We start from the raw sequence: 20,134 nt of genomic DNA on the forward strand, positions 1-20,134 counted from the left end.
GCCTTAATTATTCCTACTTTTCTCTTTCTTTTTTTTTTTTTTTTAATTAATAAAAAAAATCCCCAGACTTTCAGAGGTTCTCAAGTGTAGCTGATGATTAGAATAACCTTCAGTCACTGGGCCGTGGGGGACTGGCCACACGCGGCCGTGCTGATCAGAGAAGGGAGGAAACAGGAGTGTGGTGGTTGTTACTGTCACCTCCTGCCACCTGAAATCCCCTCTGAGGGACGGGGCTGTGGCTGGAGCTCAGCCTGCAGGCAGGGTTGTTGTAAGGAGCTGGCTGCAGGGTCAGCCCGGGGTTGACCTGCTGGTACTGGGGGCTAAGGGGGGGAAAAGAAGACAGCAAACCAGACTTCTTCCTTAGCTCTTGTCATCTCATCCTGGGGAAAAACAAAGCTGCCTCCTCTGAAAGGCCTAGGCTGCTTCTGCAGACTGATGCTCTTTGCCATCAGTGTGGTGCCCAGCTCCAGGCATACCCTTGCATCATTATTCACTTTACAGCAATTTTTAATTTGCTAAAGCACTGATGGATTTAGCTATTAACACTTGACTTAGAGGCTTAAAGCTCTCTTTGGATGTCAGCTGTGCAGACACATGACTTACGAAATAAGCTACTGTACTTGCATAAACATTTCGACTCCCCTGGTCCCCGGGGCCAGTGCAGCACATTGATAATACAGATTATGCATCTGACTAATACCTGTGTGGCAAATACACGGACTGGCAGGGAAACACTGAATGCGAGGCCTAGGGAAACACCTCTCTCTGCTTTCTGGCAGCCAGATTTGATCCTATTTTATGGCAGTAATTTTTAAGCAGCTTATGCTGCTGCGGACTGAGCGGTGCATTCTGCTCAGCGGTGCGGGCTGGCCCCTGTGCCAGCGCAGGCGTCGCAGGGGCTCCTGCACTCATCGCAGCAATTACTGCCTTCGTTTTCCCTTTTTAAGGAGAAACCATCTCTGGAAGGAGGATAGGGAGCAAATGCATGTTAAGTTAGTTTTACAAATGGCTGGTTTTTTTTTTTTTATTTTTTGAAACAACCCCTAAATTGATGCTGAGCTTTGCCACTCTTGAAGAGCAGAGCAGCTCCGGCAGCGCTGAGGGTGGGAAGTGTTTCTGTAGGGAGGAAGGGGGCTGCAGAGGGATGCTCTCCTCCCCCTCCTCTGGTTTGTACAGCGCCAGGGAAAGATCTCTCGGACCGGTATGAAAATCCAGGACATGGGGGGAGGTTTGTGGCCGCGGTTGGGTGAGGGGGGCAGGCGGGGAGCAGCCCAGCACCTGACCGCCGTGGTGTCTGCTTGCTGCTTGCCCCGGTGCCATCTGCGCCCGCAGAGCAGACAAACCCCAGATGGTTTGCAGGAGGGGTTTTTTGCTCAGGTCTTCGTTTTCGTGTGGCTGGGCTGTGCTTTGTTGGGTTTCAAGGCGCTGTTGGATGCGAAGGTGTTTCCTGAGGGGCTCCCCCAGCCCCTACTGCACCCAGCACGGTGCCAAGGTGCCCCTAAGCACCAGGCTGGAGTTCAGCCTCCCAGAAGCATTTCCAAATCTAAACCATTTTAAATGTGCTGGAACCCTCAAAAGAAGAGGCTCTCATGAATGGAACTTTCCCTCGCACGCCGCTGTGCTGGCGTGCATGAGGGGCGGCAGGTGCAGGGGAGGGGGCTGCTTGCCGCAGATGGCTGAGGGGAGTCAATTTGATTTTTATAATAGTTGTTACTTTTTAAATCCGGATAACTTCCCTGTCGTGCTTTGGAGCTCGTTGTTGGCTGTTTGGGGTTTGTTTTTTGGTTTTGTTTTTTTTTTTTTTTTTTTTTTTTTAGTTTTTATTTTTGTTCTCGAATAAATGGAAGGAGAGCGTTTCCCTCCGTGGTCGCAGAGCTGGAAAGCAGTTAATCCTTGCCCTTGGTTTCTGTGCCAGTGCTGCCTGCGCTGGCATGGAGGGTTCCCTGCACTGCAGTCACATGCCTGCTGGCCGCCGGCCAGGGCAATCTGATCTCTCTCTGAGGAAACACTATCAGTTGCAGATGCAGCCAGGGTTACCAGAATAGTAAATAACGAATCACAAGACTCGGTCTATCTTTTCAACGAAAACAAATATTTTAATATGTTGGTTTTAGTAGAGAAGTAGTTTCTTTTTTCAGGACAGCTAAGCTGCAAGAGGCTTGGCTTGGGTTAGTTTGCATATGAAGGAGAAATAAGCTGTATTTTACATTAAGTTTGGCAGTTTATCTTCAGTTTCTAAGTCAGCTGTATCTGGGGGGTGTAAGTTGCAATACTTGTTTTGAGCTTTGAAGTCCCTGGACTTGGGGTTTGTCCCTTTTTTCGGGCCTCTTTAACATCCGCTCCGGTTAATGGGCTGTGAACAGAAAGCTTTCCCTTAATAATCCCACCTCTGGTCCCCACTCCTACCGCCGGGGCAGGAAATCCCGGTGCCCCCGCGGCGCTGCCGCAGACCCTCCGCTTGTCCCCGCGGTGTCCCCCGGCTGCGGCCCCAGCTCGTGGCAGAGGTGGCCAGGCTGCCGTGCCCGGGTCCGAGCCCAGACCATGTCCTGGGAACTTGACTTTCCTCCTCTCCAGCCCATTGACTGTTTATGGCTTTCCCATTGTGCTCATGGAGCGTCTCAAAACCCAACCTGAGAGGAAGACGGGCTTGATTTTGACTGTTGTGAAAACCAATAGAAACACAAAGGTAGAAAATGCCGCTGCCCCCCTCACTCCCTTTCTTCTTGAGCAGTCCCGGGGACTTTGCCACGGTGCACGGTCACCTTTGGGGCCCTTTGGGGAGCTGCTCTGGGGGATCGTCACCGTACAGCTGCTTCTTTCTCTGCCAAAGAACCAGGGAGTAACTCCTTCCTCTCCTGCCTGCCCCTCGCCCCGGCGCCGCGGCAGCTCGGCTGCTGACGTGCCGGGCTCTCTCTTCCTAGGGAGTTTCACTTTAAACACTAAACTACGGAAGATTTGGCAGCTGCTGCTCGAGTGTGTTTGCCTGCCTGACGTGCACAGCCATTGCTTTTTTTCTGGAAGTGTCTAAATTTTTAGACCGACATATCCAGAGAAGATTTTTATAAATCGGGGTGGTACTTGGGATAATGTAAATCTTTGTCGTGTAAAACAGAAATACCTCTTCTAGAAAAAGTAGTGAATTAGGTGGGGAGAAACCTGAATTGATCAGTCATTTCCTCTGTTTTTGGTTGTTTTGTTTTTTTTTCTGACTTACATTTTTACTGTGATGAAAATACAGGTTCCCATAGTGTCATAACATAGGCATTGTACTTAAAACAAAACTGTAATTTAGTTTAGATTTTAGAGGAGTCTAGCAGTAATCTGAAGGGTTTTAATCTGCTGTTTTAGTGTAGAGCCAAAGTTTTAATCATACATTTGCTGTCCTCTGCAGAGTCAAAAAGGATGTGGGTAGGTGCATAATCCTTGAAACCATGGGGTGACTTTGACTCTCGTGTGCTATATTTAAAGCTGAAGAAGTAACCTGCTCTCCTGCTCTACAAATCCACACTTTGGTGGGTTTGGCCTGGAGATAGACCCGTTTTTTAAAGCAAGGAGGAAGTTAAGGTATTTTTATAAGTCAGATACACATAAACTTTCCCTAGTGATAAATCAAGCAGAGCTACGGAGGATTTACGTGTTTTGAATGGAGAGAAAAGAGGGAGATAACAACAACGACAGCAAGAAGTCTTGCGTTTCTTCTCCATTTGGAACAGGGCAGCTCTTGACTTCTGACAGTGAGTGTTACCGTGTTTGGGAGCAGTTTAGGGAGATGCATGGAAGAACCTGTGAGGCTTCACTGCGGGGTGCAAGGGTGAATTCCTACTGTGTAGCGAACAACATGGTTTGGGTAATGGTTGGTGAGAGAAATTTTATTTCTGCTACAAGTGACAGCTGGAACTGAAGGTTGCAGTAAATTCTTTGGGTTGGGATCTCTGCCTTTCCGTTTTTTCTTTAGTCGTCTGGATTTTTTGGTTTTGTTTTGTAGAACGACTATTTGCAATCTCTACACGATGCCGCGGATTGGGGAGCCTGTCTGGCTTACTATGATGTCGGGGACGCCAGAAAAGAACCAGCTTTGCCATCGCTTCATGAAGGAATTCACTTTCTTGATGGAAAACGCTTCTAAAAACCAGTATGGTGGATTTTAGATTTTTTTTTTCCCTTCCATACGTGTTTATGCCTTTTCATTTCAAACCAATGCTTGAATCAGTTTTTAAAATCTTTGTAGTCAAAGAATCAAAAGGCCATCCGTGAATACCTTCTTCCTAAAGCAAAAAAGAAATCAGAAAATACCTCATTAAATGCCTGCTGCCCCATAATCCCCCAAATCTTGGTAGAGGCTAAACATTTGAAACATGTCCATAGGAAGCGCGTGATGGGCGTGTATGTCTGGAAGGGGGTGAACATACCTTATGAAATGCATTAATCTACCTTTCAAAATCAGTTATCATATGATGAGCAAGGTTAGACATTCAGTAAGAGCCGTGTCTGTAATACTGTCTGACCGCAAATTGCTCTTAAACCCGGCTTCTGTAAAACACCACTAAAGAAATTGTGTGCTTCATTAGCCCTCACCTTTCTGCCCTCAGGACACAGCCCTGAGCGGTTGTGAAAAATTGAGAAAGAGAATGTTCTTGATAAACTCGGGAGAATCTGATAAATTTACTCTTTTGTCAACACTTCATCCTACTTCCCCAGGGCACGAATAGGGGAAGTTTTTAAAGCGTTTGGCTCCACCAAAGTCCTAAAACGAGCACAAACTTGTGAAGTTTGAGTGGGAATGGCACCGAAAGACCAGCTGTTAGCTCTGGGGAAGCTGCTCTCTGCAGGCTGGGGAAGGGGCTGCTGCTCACCATCTTCCAGCTTTGCCACCAGCTTTGTCATCTTTTCTCTGCCCCAGATGAGAGGGTGGCAGTTAGCAGTCAGCGTGGGGCGCCTTCTGCCTCAGTGTGATGGGAGAAACCGTAGAGAGTTGTGAGGGTTCAAATATATTTTCTTAAAATCAGTTCCTGCTGCAGCAGAAGCTTTTTCCTGGGCTCAGCCCCTTTGATCCCCGCCATTCTGAGCTCTGGACTTGGTTACATTTCAGTGGTCATTTGTTTGGGGTTGTTTGCTTGCTTTGTTTTAAATAGAGTAAGATACCAAGGGCAGGTTGGACGGAGCTTTAGGCAGCCTGATCTAGTGGAAGGTGTCCCTGCCCATGGCACAGGGGTTGGAACTGGATGATCATTAAGGCCCCTTCCAACCCAAACCAGTCTGGGATTCTGAGTCTAACACTGATGGAAGCACGAGGAAGATCAAACCCCATCTCCTTTTCAACCCAGTTTCAGATCGCTTTTTTTCCTTTGGCTGTTTCCAGTGAGAAAATGGGGTTAAATTTAAACTGCAGGGTTCCTGATGCTTGTAAACTATACAAATAACATGATTTTGAGGCTGGGTGGCGTTTGTTTTCCTCCTGCCCCGGCTCCTGAGCCGCTGCGGTGGCCACCAGCACCATCTGTTGGCGTGTGGACGTGGTGGGGCTGCGCCTCTGTGTGCTGCTCCTGCCAGGAGAGGGACTGGGAAGGAAACCTCCTGCTGTCCTTACAATAAATCAGATAGTTAACGTTGTTCAGAGAAGTTTTTCGCCTTACCTGCTTAGCTAGTGAAAACTTTTTTGCAGGTCTAAGGACACAAACTTTCTGACTGAGCTACCGTGCTTTTACTGCTGGTGTGACGGAGCTTGATGGGGTTCCTATTTTTGAAAAGGAGCAGTTGTATGTGCAGAAATTGCGTAACGGTTCGATGAAAGAACACAGCACCTAGCTGTTTTACAGGTTTGGTGGCAATAGCCCTCTTTCCCATCAGTAGTCACAGATCTCAAGGGTCTGGGATCTCCTTCTTGGAGTACAGAGGCCCCACAGTCCCACTGTTTTCTTACAGCAAACAAAGTAAGTTGGTTTTGAGGTGTTTTACAACATAAAGCTTGCAAAATAGGAAGTCTCATAATTATTGCCAAACAGAGGAACTGAGATGCCACAAGATTAAAATATTTCATTTTACTTTTAATGTGTGTTCTAAAAAAGGCCTTTGGAGGGCTGGGAGGGAGGGTACAGCCCTCACTCCTCTCCCCAAAGAACCCAAGACCGAAGGGGTGATCTCTGCAGACTTTGTGAGGTTGTTTCTGCCATCCTCGATCCATACAGACTGTAGAACTGCTGTCAGTTTTAACATCCTGAGTGTGTACCTGGAAAAAAAAAAAAAAACCCAACATGTTGAACATTTTCCTTGCAGGTTTTTACCAGCTTTGCTGACTGCAGTCCTGACTAACCACTTGGCCTGGGTCCCTACCGTCATGCCGAACGGCCAGCCGCCTATAAGAATATTCCTGGAAAAGCATTCTTCCCAGAGCGTGGACATGCTGGCCAAAACTCATCCATACAACCCACTGTGGGCACAGCTCGGTATGTGGCAAACCATCCAGCAGCTTGACATCAGTGGGTATGCGCCTGGTGGTTTTTACGGATGCTGGTTATTTCCCCCCCAGATTAAATTTTTTTTTTTTTGATTCACAACGAGACAGAAGTGTGTATTTCAAGCTTAGAGGTGGTTGCTATGTTTTTTTATATGTGCTCTCATTTCTTAAGGCGTTATCAGTGATGAAATGGCCCCCAAAAAGTAAAGCCCTCTTCAGTCATCTATGGCAGGTGTCTTAAGGACCCTGCCCTGGTGGTGATGGAAGATTCCAGTCCTCCTGTGGTCTTCCCTCTATGAGGAAAACCAGTTTTTATTTTGGGGGATGCTGCTATCAGTAAGCCTGGTTCCTGACAGAGCAAACCGAGGAAATCCATCTTTTGATAAGAAATGGACACACTGAACGCAACAGGCAGAGGAGCGACACAGTACAGGGGATCACGACTAGGCAACTCCATGGGGAAGGTCTCAGAGCCTCAGCGATGAGGCAGCTAGTCGTGCTGTCTTCTGATTGCTATGTGGAGAAGAGGAGATGAGCTTCCTTCTCTCTGGTCGGATTGTTCTGCTCTGCACACAAACTCTCGTGGAATTCGGTTAGAGAGCGGAAAGGAAAGTTCAGTGAGGTGGCCCTGTTGTGGTGTAGGCAGGGGTGGCGGGGAGATGGCAGGAAGGCTCGTTTGAGCTCACGGGACTCAAGGTGAGGTGCTCAGGTTGGCTCTCAAGGCCTCTGGGATCCCTTGTCTCTGCATTCCTGCAGTGCCCTGATACCTCCACAACCAACACTTGCACAGGCCCTTGCCCAGGTGAACCTGGAGTATGGTGAGAACAACCCACCCAACCCGCAGTAGAGCTCAGAGGGAGGGAGGAGAGGAAGGTTGGCTTCAGCTACGTGCCCGCCACTGCCGCTTCGTGCCCTCGTTCTTGGCACGGGTTTGTTTCTCCTTGCAGCTTTCTCTTGGGGAGTAAAAGCTCAGCCCAGTTTCCAGACTGGGCAGTTCAGAGCAGATGCCTCCTCTCTCCCGTGGCTATATAAGGAGCCCAGGAGATGACCCTCCAAAGCGAGGCCCTGCGCTTAGGTGCTGCGAATACTCCCTAATCTGTGAGATCAGATGTCTCCCAGGCCAGCGTGTCACCTTACATACGATGCCAACAGCATCTTTGGGATTCCCTGTATTGAAAACAAAATGCTAGCCTAGCTGTCCTCACTCTTCTGCTTTCGTATTTTTCTGTTGTAGGCCTGGCCTTTGAAAACTGGCCACGACAGTTGTCTGTTAGAAGAGTAATTTGTTTTTAAAGATGCAAAATAACTGTCTGTTTCCTGTTCTAGGTGACCTGTATGGGGCTATTGGATCACCTGTGAGATTAGCAAAAACAGTTGTGGTTGGCAAAAGGCATGACCTGGTACAGAGATTGCTTTATTTCCTCACTTACTTCATCAGATGCTCAGAACTTCAAGAGACGCATCTTCTAGAAAATGGGGAAGACGAAGCCATTGTCATGCCTGGAACTGTTATAACCACCACGCTGGAGAAAGGAGAAGTAGAAGAATCCGAGTATGTGCTTGTCACAATGCACAAGAACAGGGGCAACTTGCTACCGACGGAGTCTGAGGAAATGAGAACTTCTAACTGTAGCTGTAAATATTGCAAATGCCCGATTTCCCTCGCGCAGAACATAGAAGGTGTTTCGCAGCAAGAGAGAGAAGACACACAGAACACTCCTAAGGTAGAGCTGGAATCTTCTTCTGATGAGAACAGAACTATTGTTCCTGACGACTGCCAGGAAGATGCTGCTGATGGTAAACAACCGAGACCCTGCCTGGACACAAAACTCGAGCCCGTGGTGTGCGCAGGGTCAGCGTCACCCGAAAAACGCGTGGTGACAGAGTCGGGGTTGGAGCCGACAGCAGACGCGTGGAGGAGCGAAGACTCGCTGGAATCGGGCAGCCAGGCCAGCGGGGCGAGGGCACCCGGAATCCCTGTGGAGAAGAAGCCGCCGGATAAGCTCTTCTGCGATGCGTTTCCCTGCGGAGCTGCCGAGGCTCAGACCAAGGTGACTTTCCTCATCGGAGATTCCATGTCACCCGACTCAGACATCGAACTCAGAAGTCAGGCAGTAGTGGAACAAATTGCCAGGCATCACAGCCCGCCAGCGACGGAGGAAGGAGTGTCTGCTGATCAGAACTGTGAAGCTAAACAAACTGTTGAGGACCAAAATAGAGACTGTGGGACAGCTGAACCCTTTCCTCAAGTTGCTAGTGAGCACCAGAGCTGGAATCCAAATCCGTACAACGCTGAGAGCATGAGTCTGTTTGACGAATATTTTACCGATGACAGTTCAGTTGAAACCCGGACTATTGACGATATTCCAGGGCAAGCAGCTACAGGCCTTCTTGCTCACAACAGTAGTTTAGAGTTTTCTAAAAAGCTGTGTACAAAGACTAGCAAACCGCCTAGCGAATTTTGTAAATTCATGGACTCTGTGCGACAAGAGACCTACAAAAACTGCTTTAATGAGCAGGACCAAAGAGAGAAAATCTCTATTCGCGTCCCCCATGGGGACAGAGAAAACGTAGAGAAAAAAGTCGCCCCGGGAATTGATTGGGACATTCCAAGAAATGAGAGTTCAGACAGTGCCCTGGGCGACAGCGAAAGTGAGGATACAGGTCATGATCTAACTAGACCAAGCGGTAACTATTACGGAGGAGAGCAGGAGGACTGGGCAGAAGAGTACGAGATTCCCTTCCCTGGGTAAGTACTGCTCAGCAGGAACAGAGCCTGAAAAAGATAGAGCCTCTTCTTATGTCACATGTTTGGAGGAATGTGGCTTAACTTGGCATCCGTGGCTGGAAAAGTGTCTCCTGAGCTTGCTGGTTGTAAAAGAATATAGAGAGATCAGTGGTCTGGAAAAAAATATTAATTGTGCATTGCGATCTTGGCTCTTACCCTTTTCTTCCACGATGGGCTGACTGCAAAAGCTGACTGCAAAATCTCTCTTTTTTTAAAAAAAAGCGCTTGAACGGAAGTTAGAAGAGATACGATAAATGTGAAAATGCAGCCTCTCTGTAAGCTGAATTTGTTGTTTACTGCTGTGCATCTCTTTGATACGCCTTTCTTGCAGGTCAAAATTAGTTGAAGTGAACTCTGTCCAGCCCAGTATTGCCAATTTTGGAAGATCCTTACTAGGTGGCTACTGTTCATCTTATGTCCCTGACTTTGTTTTGCAAGGAATAGGAAGTGATGAGAAGCTGAGGCACTGTTTGGTGTCAGATTTGTCTCATGCTGTGCAGGTAATTAAGCTATATTTGGTAAACTTATTTGTCACAGTAGGGAAAGGCAAATGTTTTTGAATGTACAAACCTGCTGGAAGCGGAAATATTTACTGTCGCAGCTCTCTTCGAGTTCCTTCAGTCCCAGGTCACCAATTTTTTTTCTCCTCTCTCAATTAACGTATCTGAAAAATGGTATTTCACTGCAAATCTGCAGCACAAAAAAACTTGTAAGACTCCCACGGCAGCCAGCCGAGCGGCTCATGCCCTTGGGAAGTGGGATCTCTGCGCTGCCTCCCGCAGGCACGGCAGCCTGCCGACGGCTGCACGCCCACAGGATGGAGCGGCGCGGAACCAGGCCGAGCGCTGCGGTGGCTGCTCCTCCCTTCCCCGGGTCCGGGGGGGCTGCGGAACGTCCCTCTGCTCCCTCCTCTTCCCCTCCGCGCCGCTCGTGGGGGCAGAAGGGGTTGGCTGCGGCGGAGCCGTCAGGCGCGTGGCGCTGGGGGGACGTCGCTTGGGGTTTGGGGTTGTGAAGGGTCCGATAGCGCTTTGTCGGGTGAGGAGAAACCAGTATAAATCGTCCCGAGGGGAACTCCCGCTTCTCACCTGTGCTGGAAATCATCTCCCCAGAATGAACTGGGGCGTGACTGGGAAGCGTGGTCCTTCCTCCCCTTTTACAGTTGCCGGGAGAGGAGCGGGAGGCGGGCTGTCACCGAAAAGCCTGATTCTGCTCCCCGCTGGTTTATTCCCAAGGAAACAGGGACAGACCCCACGTGCAGCCCCCTGAGCAGGCCGTCTGCTTCCTCCGGAACGTCCCCGTCGCTTCACACCTCCCGGGTTATCACTGTGCATCGCCCCTCCTGCCGCCCCTCCCGCTTTACTGGGCCCTGTGCTCAGCCCTGCCTGGCCAGTCTAGGCGCTGGTTTAAGCCACTGTGTTTTAAGCCGAGGTTTAAGCCGTTTGTGAAGTGGAACAACTTCAGGCAACAGAGGCGGCAGCACGAGGGAGGCGCTGCTGTGAAATGGATGTGTCTGAAAGAGAACTTGATTGTGGTGCGTGTCCACCGGGAGACTCCCGTTCCAATTGCAGAAGTCAAAGACTGAGGGGACGCGAAGCACCACGCGAGGTTTTATGTGTGTATCCTCACACCGGGCTGGGATGCAGTTAGTGTTTTACTTGAAGTCCCGGTGGGGCTCTTTGGAAGGAGAATTATCCCTCATTGTCCAGCCCAAAATACGTATCGGGGAAGGACAGTGAGGGTCCAAATACTCCAAATAAAACCTCCATGGCTTTAGAGAGGGGAGAGGCGGGTTGGGAGGGATGGAGCTGGGCGCAGGCTTGGCTCCTGACTCCCTCTGCTGGCACTCCCAGAAAGGAAACCAGTGAGAACTGGGAGTAAAACTGCCCGCATTAACACAGCCGTGTTGAACATCGAGTTGGATTTTCGCTACTTTTGGTTTTAGGGGTTTAAAATACATTTTAGGTGTGTCAGAACTCTACATCAGATACCATATATAGTTGTCAGCCAGTGACACACTTTCAGGCCTGGAAGAAAATGTAAAGTAGCAACTCATGATGGTGCCTTGCTTACAGTAAAGCTGTTTTTACTGGATGGAATACAGCTCTTAGCACATGGTACTGCGTTTTTTTTAATCGACGGAATGCGGTTCTTGCCACATGTATTTTAGGTGAAGCGGTGTCTGGGCTGCTCTCCCTGCTCTCTGGGATGACGATGTTTTGTGAAAAGACCGTTGTCATTTGTCATTCTCAGGGTTCTGCTATTCATTTGTTTGTTTCCAGCATCCTGTTCTGGATGAACCGATTGCAGAAGCCGTCTGCATTATTGCAGACACGGACAAATGGACGGTGCAAGTGGCCAGTAGCCAGAGACGAATGATTGATAATAAGCTGGGAAAAGAAGTGTTAGTCTCGAGTCTCGTCTCCAACCTGCTTCATTCCACTCTTCAGCTTTACAAGCATAATTTATCTCCAAACTTTGTAAGTATCGAATGACAGTTGAGAGGGTGATGGTTTTTAAAGCATCCTTTCGCTACAGAGGTTAAAGTGTAAGGTTAAAGACTAAGGTTAAGTGTAAGGTTCTGCCTAGTTTATTTGCCTGTAGCCACAATTTCAGTAGCCAATGACATAGCTGTTTGCTCTGTCCACTGAAATGCTGCTCTAATCAGGCCAGCTGTCTCGTTAATTCTGATTTAACGTGCAATCAGAGGCTTCTGCTCAAAAGTAAGAGTCATGGCAGAGAATGTCTTGCTAATTATTGACCTAGACACGGCCGCGGAAAAGGCAGGAGGCGTGTGGGCTCTGGGCTGGTCGGCTCTGGGGCGGGTGTGGATTGGATAGAACGCTCTCTTCTCCCTGACACAACTCCCTTTGCTTTCTAGTGCGTTATGCACCTGGAGGATCGCCTGCAGGAGCTCTATTTCAAAAGCAAGATGCTGTCGGAGTATCTCAAGGGCCAGATGAGAGTTCACGTCAAGGAGCTGGGCGTGGTGCTGGGGTACGATCACAAACTCCCTCCGAGCGGTGCTGCCCTGGGTGTCCTGGTGCCAAATCCTCCTCCTGGGCTTGTTCTAAGCGCAGCAAAATGGATTCCTAAATGGAACTGGAACCGTAGTGTGGCATAAATCACCCATGCCCGCAGGCTTCTCCTTAGCCATTGCTTGATCCCGAGGATCCCCCAGCCTGTCTCTCTTCCCTCCGGGCAGGAAGGTGGGCTCAGCACTCCAGAGCTTATCAGACTCCTTCCTTACCCAGTCAGTCCTCACTGAGCAACGGGGGGCACCTCCTTCCCCCAGCTGAAAACACCCTCCGGGGGTGTGGGGCGCAGGCAGAGAAGCTATTTCAGGGGTGTTTATAGGAAGGCTCTGAGTATCTTTTTCTCTAGAGGAGTCGGGGGGGAGCAGGGAGGCCCAGGGAGCACACGTGGAGCTGGAGCTGGGGGAGCAGCTGCCGCGGGTCGACCCGCAGCGCGGTGCCAGTGCTGCTGCAGGAGTTTCTCCTGGTCCTCCTGCGCTCTGTCCCCCAACTTCCTTTACTTCGAGGGTAGGAAGGAATCTGCTGCTTTTCCTCCCTCCATCTGCTGTCTCACCATTGTGAAAAATAATAATAAATTAATAAAAAAAAAAAAGCCCAACGCGGCAGGTAGGAGCCGCGGCAGCGTTGGCAGTGCGGAGCTGCCGCCGTGGCACGAGCAGGCGCGGCCGAGGGGCTGCTGGAACCCCGCTGGAGGTTGGGAGCGTGCGGCCGCCCGGGGAGAGGCACAATCAGCTTCACTCTGGCTCAGAGAGCGTCCCGGGGCTCGCAGCCGCTCGGGCTCCAGCGGGCAGCGTGGTTGCTGCCACACGTGTCCAGCCCAGCTCCGCTTCGCCTTCGATTAAATGTGACTCTTCTGCTTCCTTTTAGGATCGAATCCAGCGACCTCCCTTTGCTGGCAGCTGTAGCGAGCACTCACTCTCCGTATGTTGCCCAGATACTGCTTTAAAATGCCAGAGGCTGTAGACGTGGACTTTTTTTCCTCCCCTCTGGAAACGAAGTGGAAGACAACTTGTTCTGGCTCCTTTCTCCTTAAAGCAACTGAAACAAACTGCTCGTGGAGCTGCAGCCCCTCCATATGTGACTGCGCGTTCTGCGAACACTTGGAGACTTGTTTTCCTCTCCCACTTGGTCATTTATAGAAAAGGATAAAGAAAGGAAAAAAAAAAAGCAAAAGTGAGTAAGGCCGAGATTTCAACCACAGAAAAGCAACGATTTTAGCAAAAGCTGAAGATCTGCATTTTTTTTTTTAACCAGTTTCTGCCACAGCGGCTAACTGCAGTTGATACTGGGGGACGTGGGGAAGAGCTGCTCGGAGGAATAGTGATGCTCTCGCCAATTAGAAACTTAACGAGAGAACGCAGCAGCTGTCTTCAGACTGGCTTGTGCTGATGAGGATCTCGTTAAGTTCTGTCAGTCTCAAGCTGCAGTGATTTGTAAACAACAACTTCTACTTTTTCATGTCACAGTCCAATTCTGGATCCTTCCCAGAGGAAGAGCAGGGGTTGGGAGGGGGGGGGGGGTTGGTTATTAATGACACTGAGCTCCAAAATTTATTTATGATCTTTCTCCTGGGGGGGCGTAGGAGGGGACAGGGAGGAAGAGGCCAACAGAGAAGCTAGCGATGGAGATTCCCTTTCTTGGCCGGATATTGTAACCAGTATTAATTGTTTATAATGTTTAAATGTTGCTTTCTACTAAGTGATGCTTTCCTTCCACAACGTAATCAAAATGATTTAAAAAAAAAAAAAAAAGAAATCTAAAGAGAACGTTGGCTGAAATTTCCCCATGGGGTCCCCAGAATGACATGACTATTACCTCTAACTTTTTTAAGGTCTATAACGTTCTTGCAACATCATATTGTTTTTACAGCAGTCGGTCAGCTCTTGAAATAATGAACTAGAAATAATTGTACCAAAGCATTCGGGAAGAAACGAATAGACTATTATTACCCTTAATTGCTCAGGTAACTAATTGATATATTTTTTAAAACCGTGCTACAAAAAAAAAAAAAAAGAACATTGATTACGCCATAGTCTAGTAAGATCAAAATTATTTTTTGACAAAGATACCCTTGATGCAGATGACTCTAATCCCTTTTCTACTCACTTGTGTAATTACCAGCAGGAAATGTTGTTTATTTTATTCTCGGCATTTCTCCTTTACTCAGCCATCACTGTTTTGTCATTGTATATACAATAGTTGTACGAATAGCTGATGGACCCAAGCTGGTGTAAGTAATGTAAATAGACAGTGGTAGGTGGATTTTGTTTTCAAAGGCTCTACTACCTCAGTTTAACTGGACACTTCATTACAGGCTTTTCTTTGCGTATTTGTCCTAGCAGCCAATTATTGTTGCTGATTTTTAGGTTCTGTTTTCATCGATTATGTTCAGTATATTGAAATCCATGGATTATCCACAGAAGTAGGAGATACGTGTTCACTCGGTTGCTCAACTCTATAAACAGTTCTATAAATAATGTCATTCTGTAATCATCTTTTCAGTAGCACAGCACGCCTGCTATTGTTGTTTGCAGAGTTATTTTAAATACCAATCTATTTTAACCATTTGATAAACTTGAAAACAATAGGAGAGATCCCTGCCCCGCCGCTGTCAGTGACAAAACTCTCCTCCCTTCCTTCGCTGGGGCCGGGGTTTCACCCAGAGCGGGTTTTTTTCAGTAATATTTAAAACCTGTAACTTAAGGCTCTTGCTCCAGGGATGATCTACATGGCAAACCCACACCCCTTTCCACGTAGGACTGAGTCGATGTTACTGAGTAACCCAAACGTTCAGAGAGGCAGTGTCACTGGAAACTTGTGTATAAAACCTAACGCTGACTGCTGCAGGGAAGAAACTTGCGTTTCATGTGACCTAAGGACGTGTTTCTCCCCTGTTCTTCACTTGTCCTTCCTTCACCACGCCGTTTTGGGATGAGCACACAACGTAGGGGCCCGGTTGCGTAAAGACGTTTTTAACGGAATAGAGGATTGAGCTCGGAACGTGAATTTTTAACTCTTTGCTCTGACACATCACATCGCCCTAGGGAGGGTGCTGAGTGTTTGCAGTTGGAACCTGGCGATGTCGGTCCCGGGGCTGCGGAACCCCGAGGATTCGCCCCCGCCGGGGGGATGTGGGATCCCCCACGGACGTGTCACCACCCCGGCACCCCCCGCGACAGGAGAAACACCCCGTTCTCCTCCACTGAACCCTTACTGGGCCAACTGTTGGTATTGCTTTGAATTTGACTCTCGAGATTTTTTCATTTGACTCCCAAGAAAGGCCCTTGAGCAGCTTGAAATTAGTATTAATGTGAGGAGGAGGGAAGGTGCCTGTCGGGGGGTTCCTCCAGGCGAGCGGCGGCCACGGACGCGGCTCCCTCCTGGGCCGGTGCCACCCCCTCGAGCGCTGTGGTGGGCAAAACACAACCAAAACCCTCGGGCGGTGGGAAGGGTTTTTTCTGTAAGTTACCTCTGCGGGTACGTGAGCACCGCGGTACGTGAGTCTGTTTGTTAAATAATACAAAAAGGGATCTTCTACAGGACTATAGCATCGACTTCTAGAAAGTATCTCGCGATTGTTTTATGTGAATAGAAAACTAATGTTTGATTTCTTTTTTCCACTATTACCAATCTCCATTAACATGTCTTAATTTTCTGGCTGAAAACTAAGTGTACTAGGCACACAAATTAGCAAATTTGTTTTTGTTGCAATTGGCAAACACTGGGCTGCTAAGAACAAAAGATATTTAAAAGAAAGGATTTTACACCTCGCGTTATGTTTTCCCTATTAGTTGTTATAGATGTTTTATGACAATTTTTTGCTTTCTCTAAATTATTTAGATGGTGGTACTTGTAAAATGCTGGGTAAAATGTACATACTTGTTATCTCTTCTGTTTTTGTATATATTTCCCAAGATGTGCACTTGTATTATAATAACCATTCCCAATTTTAGGGGAAATTTGTGCAATAAATACAGTATGTCCATTTACTTCTGGTACCTTTTGTGTCTGTTTTTTATAGGTGTGGGGTCGGCGTTGGTGAGTGTACGAGCTGGAACCGTCCCCAGCTGTGCGTCTCCTCTCCCACATCCCCTCTGGGCCTCCCACCCCTCGGGGCTGCTGCAGCCATTTCCTTTGGGCTCTCTTATGGAATTAGTCAGTTCAATCAGGAATTTGTGTTTGAACTTGCTGTCCCGTCCGTTGTCAATGTCACTGGCCCAAAATAAGCTGTGGCAGGACGGGAGGGTGATCCTGACCTCCAGCGTGGAGCTTCCCACGGAGTCGGGATCCCCACGGGAAGCGGCCGAGGACCGGCACGAGGGGCCGTGAGCTGCAGAGGCCGTGGCTCTCCTCTCCCCCAGGGACTTCTGCTGCTTCTGGCCTCCTGCAAGGCCGGACACGTCGTGTGGCCTCGAGATGAGCAGCTTGGTGTGAGCCGTCACCTGCTGGGGTCTCACGCAGACCCTCTGCTCTCCTGCTGCCGGCTCCTCCTCGGAAGCGGAGTAGCAGGAGGGAGCGTGTTACTCCCGTGTCTTTGTTTATTTTCATTCCCAAAAATATTTGTACAGCGGCGGAATTTGATTTCTAAACCTCTCCCTGTTCCAGCGGTTTGTTCCCAGCTGGAGCTGAAGACATCTGCTCCCAGGGTGAGGAGCCACCGCCCAAGCTCCTGCCCTCAGCTGCGCCCAGCGGGGCTCGGAGCCCGTCCTGCCCAGCCCTGCGAAGAAGAAGGTGCCGAAGGCAGGTGGGTGACGGGAAGGGGCTGCTCCGGCGCTTTGAGCCGTTACTGCTGAAGAAGAGGCTCCTTGAAGAACATCGCGAGTGGCCTGTGGTGAGGAGGGGGCCCCTCGCGGGCGCCTTCCCCCCGCCCTGACGTTCCCACCCGCCACCCCGAGGCCGGCGCAGTGCTGCTTCCCCGCCCGGGACCTGTTGCTCAAAGCCCCCGCGGGTTTAAGCAACACCCGGTGTGTGGGCAGGGCAGGTTGTGCACGCGGGTCCGGCCCGTCGGCACCCCAGGGATGCCACTTTTTTTCCCCAAAAACCCCTTGTAATACAGCAGGTGTTCGGGTGCTCAGCCCCCGCCGCGGGCCAGGATCCGGGAGCTGGGCAGCGCGGCCGCGCTGAGGAAATCTTTGCGCCGTAGGTTGATCCCAGTTTTCAAAAGCAGGGCAGGGGGTGAGCAGAGGCTGTTTCTCGAGCCACAGCTGCTCTGCCTATGCCCCGGCCCCACACAGGGAGAGGAGCCCCGGCCTGGGCGCTGGCGGGGGGTCCTGGGGTGATCCAGCCCTCACCCCCCAAACACCTTCGGGGTTTCTGTTGGCTGTCGCGGTCCTGAGGGCCCCGCAGCCCCGCTCCTGTGGTAATGGTTCCTCTGTCCATACGACTGCTCAGAGATGAAGTTACAGACCAAGAGAAGTCTTCAACTTTCATTCTCTCAGGGTGGAGGGGGCAGGAGGGAAATGTCCTCCCCCGGCTCATCTTCTTTCCCATTCCAAAATCGGAACTTTGTGTGAAGGGAGCTGCTTCCTGCGACGCAGGTCACAGCTCACACGCCCGGGGGGGGGCCGGGGGAGCCCCCGCGGCGCCTCAGATGCCAAAGGTCGGGGCCGTCCCTGGGGCCACCAGGTTCCAGCCCATAAAGACATTGTTCAGTGCTGGTATTTTTTCATTTCAAGATTTCATCTCTTCTGTGCTTTCTAAACCGCTGAGAGAGGAACTTTCTCTGACCACTGTGCCTTTGGCTGCTCCTGTTGTTCAGTTTCTAACCACCGTAACCAGAGCTGCTGTTTTATCTGGAACTTGCTTTTTCTTCTTCGTTAACTCCTTTAGCATGAGTTTTAGTGGCACTGGTGGGACAGACTCAGCTTATTTCTTAAGGAAAACCACTAAGGGGGTGTGGGGAGCTGCAGGGACGTCCTGCTGGGGCTGAGCTGCGTTGGAGCAATTGTGATAAGCGCGACGCAGGGCGGCTCTCGGTGTTATTTCCTTCTTGAGTAGGATGGGCTGAAGTCTGAGACACACGTATGTGTCGCTCGTGGCGTTGCTGGGGCCAGGTGGGAATGCTGAACATAGAGTTTGTCCCGGCCTGTTAACGGAAAACAAATGTTTTCCTTGAGTGGCACAGAAAATGGAACTGGTGTTTCTTCTGGAAGTGCTTGGAGTCAGGCTGGGAAAGGTGGATGAGAGCATTTCCTTGAGAACTGAGCATCTTACTTCCTAAAGGCATGTTTTGTAATCCTCTTGGCTAATAGAACCAATGTCTAGAATGTTTCCGCTGATGTCACCAAAAGAAAAGTGGTTTATAAACAGCCCAGAGCCAGCCCAGAAAGCGGCGGGGAGAGCGCACGGAGGAGAAACCCAAGTCCTCCAGCGGTGATCACGGCACGGCACTGGGGCAGCTCCCGGCGCCGAGACTGGGCCGCTGGTGGGACCTTTCCTGAGCAAACTGGGACCTTTCCTGAGCAAACTGGGACCTTTCCTGAGCAACCAGCCTCGTTGACAGGCTCCAGCGTGGGGACTGTGAAAGGTCGTTCTGCGATGAAGGCGTTTATAAACAGTGACTTTTGGGAAGAGGGTACAAATGGGTTTGTGCGCTTGATTTTCCTGCCAGAGATGCTTCTCCCTTTGGAGAACTTCGATGCGTTTGAAAAGACTACATTCAGCGATTCTTCTATAATTACTTCAAAATTACAGCCACGAGCAATTATATTTTTCAATAGCTTATTGAGCTCACTGAATCCTAAGAAATTAACCACCGAATTTTCAAGGAGTAGGTTTATTAATAGCAGCTGTAACTAGAAATCTTGTCTAATTTTGATCACTACCGAAAGAGCAGAAAGAATAAGGGCTCCTGTTTCCATGTACTAACAATATGACTGATAAAATTTGCGGGAGACATTCTCGGCGAACAAGATAATTACAGCTGTGCTGCTTGTGCCACAATAATTAATGATCGTGCGCTTTATTCTCCGGGCTTGTTTTTCTTGTACAGCTCCAACAGTTTAAATAAAGGTCTTGATCTCTGTCATTTCACATGACATTGTTCTGAGGCTGGTTAGGCTGTAAAAGCCATCAGCCTGGAGGCAAATTTATTTTTCAAAATACAGCGAACCATTTCTTAAATTATAGGTTAGCGAAAAGCAGGCCCTTCCTGGAGAAACAGATACAGTTTTTTTTTTTAAGAACCGTAGGCTTGAAATGATTATTAAAATCGAGGGCCCTGTCCTGGGCTGGTGGGAAGCCCCACTGCTCCGGGCTATGGCAGCTCTTCACAGCTATGAATTCAGAGTCCCATTTTTAGGGGAAAAATATTCCTTAACCTAAAGACAATTTTTCAATTATGTTGTAGCTGATTGTCGCATCCCGGGCTGGGTTTTTCCCAGGGTGCTCGCTGGGAAGCTGCTGGCCCCGTGGGATGGCAGGATCCTGTGTCCAAAAGTCACCGGCCTCGGCAGGAGCCCGGCTCTTGTCCAGTGCAAGTCGTCGGTCTCAGAAATACGGGGTGAATTCCCTCTTTTTCAGAGTGAGTACAACAGAGGCACTTTTAGAGGAAATGTATTCCATCAGCAGTGCCTGTCCCCCGCCTTCCTCGCTTACAGTCAAAGCATGAGAGCTCATTAGGCATTTCTAATTAATTTGTGAGCCGGCTATTTCCTGTTCAGACTGTCAGCTAACGAGGCAGCTGAGCATCATCGCTGGAGCATGTGGCAGTCTTGCTACCGCAGTGAGGAAAATACTTTTGCCAACAGAACTGTGACCGCCTCCTCGCCAGTCAGTCACGGCACCTTCACGTTCGCCGTGTCGCTGACACCCGTCGCCACTCCCAGTCGGCTCCTGGCCAGACCCCGCAGACACTTTTGC

The 20,134-nt window shown here is 49.5% G+C and overlaps 2 protein-coding genes across 3 annotated transcripts in view; both read left to right on the top strand.

The window, feature by feature from the left end:
• Window positions 1–16,263, top strand: part of FNIP1 (folliculin interacting protein 1) — a 46,921-nt gene extending 30,658 nt beyond the window's left edge. For both annotated transcript variants that reach the window (XM_026858320.1, XM_026858321.1), the window contains 7 exons: window positions 3,986–4,132; window positions 6,274–6,443; window positions 7,781–9,203; window positions 9,574–9,742; window positions 11,522–11,719; window positions 12,121–12,236; window positions 13,142–16,263. In XM_026858320.1, coding sequence (XP_026714121.1) covers window positions 3,986–4,132; window positions 6,274–6,443; window positions 7,781–9,203; window positions 9,574–9,742; window positions 11,522–11,719; window positions 12,121–12,236; window positions 13,142–13,220 — 2,302 coding nt within the window. In that variant the 3' untranslated portion in view covers window positions 13,221–16,263. The remainder of the gene's footprint in view (window positions 1–3,985; window positions 4,133–6,273; window positions 6,444–7,780; window positions 9,204–9,573; window positions 9,743–11,521; window positions 11,720–12,120; window positions 12,237–13,141) is intronic.
• The window catches only part of LOC113485364 (rap guanine nucleotide exchange factor 6-like), a 78,754-nt gene continuing 73,973 nt past the window's right edge, over window positions 15,354–20,134 (top strand). Inside the window, exons 1-3 of the mRNA XM_026858488.1 lie at window positions 15,354–15,502; window positions 16,296–16,312; window positions 16,894–17,105. Of these exons, the coding sequence (XP_026714289.1) occupies window positions 15,354–15,502; window positions 16,296–16,312; window positions 16,894–17,105 (378 nt within the window). The remainder of the gene's footprint in view (window positions 15,503–16,295; window positions 16,313–16,893; window positions 17,106–20,134) is intronic.

This window comes from Athene cunicularia, assembly GCF_003259725.1.
Source record: "Athene cunicularia isolate RWA chromosome 13 unlocalized genomic scaffold, athCun1 chr13_part1, whole genome shotgun sequence".
Taxonomy (NCBI): domain Eukaryota; kingdom Metazoa; phylum Chordata; class Aves; order Strigiformes; family Strigidae; genus Athene; species Athene cunicularia.